We start from the raw sequence: 8624 nt of genomic DNA, 5'->3' as shown, positions 1-8624 counted from the left end.
AATGCGGAAGACAGAGCCGCGGCGGGCAATGTTTCAAAATAAAAGTCTCAAGGTAATTTAGTGACTATTTCAAAATAAAATCAGAAATGAGAACGTGTTTTGTGGGCCATTTTGAGTTGCTTACATTACTCACAGAAATAAAACAAGCTAGACAGAATAACAAGAATAGCGTCTTTAAAAAAATAGCATGAACACAAATAATAAGAATATAAATTGTACAAGTACTATAGTTGATAAATGCTTATTTTATTTGATATTGTATAGTGTATATTGTTATTATGGTTTTTATTTATATTTTATTTCATTCATTACCTTATTTTAATCGTATATATATATATATATATATATATATATATATATATATATATATATATATATATATATATATATCTAATGTTTTTTTTTAATGTTTTTATTTTTTTTTATTTGTTTTTTGTCTTGTCATTATCTGTTTTGTGTATTAATGCTTTGGCAATATTGTATACAAACACAATCATGATAATAAAATACTTTACATTTTTAAATTGAATTGAATAGTTCCATTTCAAAAATGTATTTCTATCCTCAAGTCAAATGTTTCACAATAAATTAAATAAATATAATAACCGAAAAAGATGTAGGCTTAAGCCTTTGCTTATTGTGCCGACCCTTTTTACATATTTATCTAATGAGCATCACTTTCTCAGTGAATTTGATTCATACAAGATAAACAAAACAGTTACATAATACATTCCCCAAAATGTGCATACATAACTACAAAGGTACACATTTCAGACATTAATACAATAGTTTAAGTATTACATACACAAATTATTCATATTGAGTTATATAGTTATTTAACACCCTAACACACTTGAATTTATAAAGTGAACTACACATTTTTAATTCCTTATCACAATTATTGCATAGGTTTACCCCATTAACATGTACATTCCCATTAGTTTATATGGCTTTCTCTTATTTCGAACAGCCTCTGAATACAATTTGGAAGTAAATTATTACATACTTTATACATTATCTGTGCAGTTTAAAAATAAGCTAAATCAACACATTTTAAACTGTGTAATTCAATAAATAACGTATTTGTTGGTTCGTAATAGTCAACCCTTTTTACAATCCTTATTGCTCTCTTCTGTAACATATATATTGGATTTATGTTGGCTTTATATGTATGACCCCATACCTCCACACAGTAAGTAATGGAACTATGAGCGAACAATACTGTATATATAATGAGTTTTCATTCAAAATATGTTTTGTTCTATTTAATATTGCAATGGATTTAGACATTTTTGTTTTTACATTATTTATATATGGTTTCCAACAGAATTTATGATCTATTATGATCTAAAAATGTATTTTCATACACTCTTAATCCTAATTTTAGTTTTATTAATACATTGCCGATTACTTTGAACTATATTATGAACTTTGTTTTACTTAAATTCAATGAAATTCTATTATCATCAAACCACTTTGACTATCTTAAGACTATCAATTCAATTTCCACTGTATTCAGAAGCTGTTCCAAATTTTTCCTCGAACAACATAAATTTGTGTCATCTGCAAACAGGACAATTTAATACTTTAGACATGTTACAAATATCATTTATATACGGTACAAACAATTTGGGGCCTAGCACTGAACCTTGCGGGACACCCCAAGTGACTTTCATTAGTTCCAGTTCTGATCTCCAGTTTTAAAAATAGGAATAACTTTTGCTGTTTTTATATTACTTGGAAATATACCTGTTCAAAAGGACTGATTACAGATATATGTAAATGGCAATTTCATTACAATCAGTAGAATTTTTATTCTTACAGTTTTTAACAATGTCATGTATTTCTTTTTCATCAGCTCCCCTAACATATATTGAATGAATGTTACTGGGAAAATTCACTTCATCTACCCTATTACCAGTTCACTGCTCCACAATCTCTTTTGCTAACTTATATCCAATATTTACAAAATACTAATTCAATTTATTGACAATGTAATTCACTTTATTTACAATTCTTGTATCGTCATTTACGAAATGATTTGGATAGTCTACTTTTCCAGTACTCTTTTTGATTATAATGTTATACTTTCCATGTTGCTTGAGTATTACTCTTATACCTCTCCAATAGTTTGTGATAATAGTCCTTTTTACTAAATCTTGTAATACTTATTAATTTATTTGTATATATATTATATTTGTTTTCAGCTTTTTTTGTTCTGTTATTATAAATGTCCTATATAATGCATTTTTCTTTTTACATGCCTTAGTAATCCGTGGCTTATCATCATTTTTGTGCTTCTTTAACTTTCTTAGACAAGCAATGTTTTCCATATTGCTCAATTAGTATGGTCAAAAAAGCATCATAGGCTCTATTAGGTTCTTTATTTACATAATCCTCACTCCAGTTTTGTTTCCTTAATTCCTCCCCAAGGGCAGCAATGGTTTCTAATGTTCTATGTCGAATCATTTTATCATTATTCGTCCTATTTTCATATTGTTTTTTTTTTTTTATATATATATTTATGAGCATACATGGTACTTTTTCAAAACCAAATTCCTGGGGTTTGCATTATCTCTGTGAAAGTCATTTCAGTACAGCCAAGATACTAATATTTTGGCTAATATTTTTTAAATAAATATTACCGGTTAAATACAAATTAACCTCAAATGACAGCATTTGCTGCATAAAGTTGATTACAACCAAAAGGAATTCTGACTTTTCCCTTCTTTTCTAAAATAAATAAATCTGTGATAGAGTTGTTCAATGAGGCTCTTACAATGGAATAAATGGGGCCAATCTGTAAACGTTAAAATAATCACTGTTTCAAAAGTACGTCCACAAGACGTAAACAATATGCATGTTAACATGATTTCAGTGTGATAAAATCGCTTGCTAATCTTTTTTGTGTAAAGTTATATCCACGTTTACATCTTGGTTGCCATGGCAACATAATCACATATACCATAAAACGACTGTAAAAACGATGATTTAAACAACTTCACAGAGCAAATAATACACAAAGTTTTAACAAAAGAATTTATGTGTGTTTTTATAAAATTATAAGTTTCACATTTTATTTTAACTTTAAAACCTCCACATTTTGGCCCCATTCAATTCTATTGTAAGTGATGCACTGTAACATCGATTTTAAAGAAAAAACATTATTGTGTTATTTATGCCACAAATGCTGTCGATTAAGCGTAACCTGTAGTGAACCCGGAATTACATTTTTATTGTATTTTGTTTGTTTGCTTTTGAATTTAGGGGCTGTTCATAGAAAGCCTGTTTGTGATTTATTTTATTTAATAGAGGAGCGCTTGTTACAAATAAAAAGGTGGAAATAACAGAGTAATTTCTTTGTTATAATAAATAATTAAAAAATAATAATAAATAGAAAGAAATGCATGGACGCGCGCGTCTGCGTGTGGCGTTTGCGTCGCGCGCTTGGTTAAACATCCGGCAGCAAGTGTGTGTGGAGGAAGATGGCGGCGCTGATCCTTTCGTCTGACTGGATCAAAAACTGGGACAAATCCGGCAAAAATGAGTTGTGAGTAAGGTTTTAATGCCCAGACGGACAGCGGGGATGGAAATTAAACGATATGCATTACGTTAGTGCGATATCAACGCGCGTTATTGTCGAAGTAATAAATCATATTCTCTTCATTGTGAATGTGTACCGCTAGTGCGTGTAAAATACGAATTTAGTGAAAGTTCGTTAAAATATCGAATAAGACTGTAGATACTGAGATCCAAACAAATAAGATAACTCATATAGTGTTGTAGTACGTGTCTATAAATGTTTTAAAGAAGTACGTTTGATTTTTTGTTGATGAATGTAACGTCAGTGAGCTAATAGTTAGCATTAGCTTGTGGCTCCATATCAGTGTGTGTTACAGTATGTGATGTGTGTTACATCATGTTACGTACAGGTAAACATGAGATCATACACCATGTTCAGTGATTCAATTAATGTGTTTTGGTGTTAAATGCTTGTATAACATTGGTGTGAACTGTGCTATATGGTTAAATGGTACCTCATGGTCACTTTTATAAAAAACGTTATATTCACCAGATGTTGCTTGACTCAAAACCTAGTGAGCTGCCTACATAGATGGCATTTTCAGGCATCATTGTCACAAAACCTTGTGTGTGCTTGCCTTCTATGAGAAGATCTGCATGCAAGTGGATGTTTTGAACAGATATAGATGTGCAGATCTTGAAATTGGCAATTGTTAAGGTGAATTTTAAAGGAGTATCCCAGGTTAAGTACAAGTAAAGCTCAATCGACAGCATTTGTGGCATTATGTTTATTGCCACAAATTATTTTGATTTGCCCCTCCATTTCTAAATCAAAAATGAATTCTGACTGGTCCCTTTTCTTAAAATAAACAAATAAGTCTGTGATCAGGTAGGGGCGTGTTAACATGATTTCAGTGTGATAAAATCGCTTGCTAGCCATTTCTTCGTAATTGTATCCAATTTTACAATTTAGTTGCCATGACGTAATGTTGTAAATCCGCAATAACGATTTAAACAACTTTAAAGCTCAAATAATATGCAAGTTTTAACAGAAGAATAAATGTGTGATTTTATAAGCTGACAATTTTTGCTTTTAAACCCTCTGAAAATTGGCCCCGTTCACTGTAATCTAAATTTTCTTTTAAGCGAGGGACAGGTCAAAATATTTTTTTTTGTGGTAATCAACATTATGCCACAAATGCTGTCAATTGAACTTAACTTATATTGGTCCCTGATTATTCCTTTAACTTCCAAAAAAAAAAAAAAACATGCAGCTTTTTTGTTATGCTGATCTTATTGATTTGCTGGTTACATGTCTGTCAGCCTGAATGCAAGCATTTGATGGTAGTATAGTATAACATTTCACAGGATAAACAAGATATACCATAAGATATTGTCATTTGTAATACTGTACGTTTTCGAATGACCTCGTTCATCTACAAAAATGTGAATCCTTGCTGCCACAGTCTAGGTAATTAATTGAAAACACTGATGAATATTGCCCATGTGTTATTGAAAACACACTCAGAAACTCATATTTTTTTTCTTCTCTTTATAGTTTACAGTTTTGCCAGGACCTTGCAGGGAAACCCAGTGTTCATGAGTTTGTTAAAAGTGAGTAAAACACACCTATTCACTTTGCATTATTCTGAGGAATTGTGTACTGCATTTTATTCATGACCTTAAAGGTACTGTAAGCAATTGTAGCCATTCTTGAACTTCGACGATAATGAGCTGTTAAATTAGACACACCATTTTCGAAACCACCCTGAAAAGATACTGTTGAGACCATCAACAAACTGTCAGAAACAAGTCGTGGGTATGTAAGTGTTTTGGATTTAAAGACTTGCTTGACTGTTGTAGAGATGAAAAATTGTCACTGTAGCATTGACCTAATTCCACAAGTCAATGAGCTGTCATCAAACAATATATGATCACATGTATGTGACTTTATTTTTTATATTATTTTTTCAATAACTGAAGTACAGGAAGTACTTTCAAGAACTGAAGTCAAAGAGGTCAATGCAATATTCAAATTATGTTTTGTTTGCATTTGTGAGATAATAAATGTAATTGTTTAAAATAGGCATACAATATTATAATCTCTATTGTACATGTATCGTGTATGTACAGTTGAAGTCAGAAGTTTAAATGCACTTAGGCTGGAGTTATTAAACATTTTTAACCACTCCACAGATTTAATATTAGCAAACTATAGTTTCGTTTAGGACATCAAATTTGTGCATGACATGAGTAATCCACAAGTCTGGATTAAACTTGGGAGCAATTTCCAAACGGCTGAAGGTACTACTTTAATCTGTACAAACAATAGTACACTAGTATAAACACCATGGGACCACGCAGCTATAATACCGCTCAGGATGGTGACACATTCTGTCTCCTAGAAATTAAAATATTTTGGTGCGAAAAGTGCAAATCAATCCAGAACAACAGCAAAGGACCTTGTGAAGATGCTGGAGGAAACATGTAGACAAGTATCTATATCCACAACAAAACGAGTCCTATATCGTCATAACTTGAAAGGCTGCTCAACAAGAAAGATGCCACTTTTCCAAAACCACCATTAAAAAAGACAGACTACAGTTTGCGAGTGCACATGGGGACAAAGATCTTGCTTTTTGGAGAAATGTCCTCCAGTATGATGAAACAAAATTTTAAGTTTGACCATGATGACAATTGTTATGTTTGAAGGAAAACGTTTGAGGCTTGCAAGCTGAAGAACACATCCCAACCGTGAAGCATGGGGGTGGCAGCATCATGTTGTGGGGGTACTTTGCTGCAGGAGGGACTGGTACACTTCACAAAATAGGTTGCATCATGAGGAAGGAAAATTATGTGGATGTATTGAAGCAACATCTCAAGATTTTAGCCAGGATATTAAAGCTCGGTCGCAAATTAGTCTTCCAACTGGAGAATGACCCCAAGCATACCTCCAAAGTTGTGGCAAAATGGCTTTTTGGTATTTGAGTGGCCATCACAAAGCCCTGACCTCAATCCACTAGAGAATTTGTGGGCAGAACTGAAAAAGCGTATGCAAGCAAGGAGACCTTCAAACCTGACTCAGTTACATCAGTTCTGTCTGGAGGAATGGGCCTAAACTTATAGTGAGAAACTTGTGTAAGGCTCCCTGAAACATTTGACCCAAGTTAAACAATTTAAAGGCAATGCTACCAAATACTAACAAAGTGCATGTAAACTTCTGATCCAGTGAGAATGTGATGAAAGAAATAAAAGCTGAAATAAATAATTCTCTCTACTATTATTCTGACATTTCACATTCTTAAAGTAGTGATCCTAACTGACCTAAGACAGGGAATTGTTTCTACGATTAAAAGTCAGGAATTGTGAAAACTGAGTTTAAATGTATTTGGCTAAGGTGTGTGTAAATTTATGACTTCAACTGTATGTACCTAATACATATGCAGCGAGACTATGGTTTAAGGATGGTGTACCTGTATGCTGGGTTGGAAATCTCAAAGATTAATAGAGGAAGCAAAAATTAAACAAATGAAACACTGAATGTAGACTGTCATATACGCAGCCTGACCGAAACAATGCGGGCATGTTTACTCGTGTGATTAACCGTAAGTGAAGCACTGCTGACTCGTGATGCACGAATGGCTGGCACGCGCTGCACGAGTCTGTTGGGTATACTGCAGTCTCCTCACATTTTAACTTTTTGTTTAGCCTCCAATTCAGCTCATGAAAACATGTGATCTTGAGTCAAGATGTAGATTGGAATGCAGGTGTGGAATTTCATATAAATAAAATGGTCTACTCCCTTCTTGCCATTGCTGATATGCCAGTGATTACCCCTCCGTGTGCCAATGCTGGCACACGCGCCATAGGTTGCCGACCCCTGTTTAGACGAACGTCTTTGACTGTTGCATTGTCTCGCTGTTTTTTTTTTAGCTTCTTGTACAGTAACGATGCATTTTTTAGACACTGTGTCAATTTAAAAGTAAATTCAACCTTTAAAACTCCTCTTAAAACACCCACAGCTGCATCTGTTAGCCCAATAATTTTAATTGTCATCAGTTCTTGGTTATTGATTATGAATGATTATTAAATAATCGTCTGATCATGGTTATTTTTTCTAACTGTGTGTGTTTTTTAAAGATAACCGTGATTATTGTCCACTTCAAATTCCAGTCACATTTTAATGCTCAAATAAGGGAGTTTTAAGCTAATATATATAATAAATTGTCATCAATGGCATTTTTGTGTGCCATTTGGTTGATCTCCCAAGCGTTATTGAGTCGCACTGCGGATGTCAACCAGATGATCTCCTGTCAGTAAGAGTGCATGAAGTGCTAGAAAATAGTAACGAATATATATAAACTTTGATAGTGATGCAAAGCACTCCGGCTTCAATTTATACGATCGTGTAATGGCTAACGCATTGACACAGAGGAGAAGATACTCGCTAATTTTGTTTCTGTGAAGTGGTAAAATGAAATCTCAAAAGGTTTTGCTTAATGAGATAAAAGTGCTTGTGGGTTTAATCAAAGAGCATTAAAATAATGTCAAAGTGAAGAAATTAGGACAGTAATATTTTACTATTACGTAATATAAATATAATGAAAAAATATTTGTAAATATTTTTTAACAACTAAAATAAAATGTTTATTTTTTTCCAAAAACAACAGGGTAAATGTAAAATTGGCCAAAACTAAAGTTGACCAAAAAGAGACTTATTTTAAGTATTTCAAAATAATTTTGATATATAAATATTATTGTTCATGTCATTCGTACAAGCCTTAAAAGGAAATCATATATCCCTATTTTATTATTTGACTTATATGTTTGAAGTTACATATGTTAAAATGAGGTCTATGAAGCACACATGCACCTTAAGAAATGTGACATTTATAACAATTAATCATGAAATCCCTAAAAGAGACAATTAATCGTCATGGCCCTCAAACAGACAATTAATCGTCATAATAGCAATTATTTGTTTGACAATCGTCAGTCAAATTTCATAATCATGACAGCCCTAATGCAGAGCTAAATCAGGGTAATGGGCAAAAATCTTTGTGTGCCTATCAGTTATGCTTAAAAAGTTTGACCTTTCCATG

The 8624-nt window shown here is 32.6% G+C and overlaps 1 protein-coding gene across 1 annotated transcript in view; it reads left to right on the top strand.

Moving 5' to 3' along the window:
• Positions 1-3469: 3469 nt before the first annotated feature.
• thoc2 (THO complex 2) overlaps positions 3470-8624 on the top strand; it is a 91290-nt gene continuing 86135 nt past the window's right edge. The window contains exons 1-2 of the mRNA XM_052149649.1: positions 3470-3550; positions 5081-5136. Of these exons, the coding sequence (XP_052005609.1) occupies positions 3486-3550; positions 5081-5136 (121 nt within the window). The 5' untranslated portion in view covers positions 3470-3485. The remainder of the gene's footprint in view (positions 3551-5080; positions 5137-8624) is intronic.

The sequence above is a fragment of the Xyrauchen texanus genome, chromosome 19 (assembly GCF_025860055.1).
Source record: "Xyrauchen texanus isolate HMW12.3.18 chromosome 19, RBS_HiC_50CHRs, whole genome shotgun sequence".
Taxonomy (NCBI): domain Eukaryota; kingdom Metazoa; phylum Chordata; class Actinopteri; order Cypriniformes; family Catostomidae; genus Xyrauchen; species Xyrauchen texanus.
The sequence above is the reverse complement of the archived record's forward strand: the minus strand, read 5'-3'. Positions and strand labels throughout refer to the sequence as shown.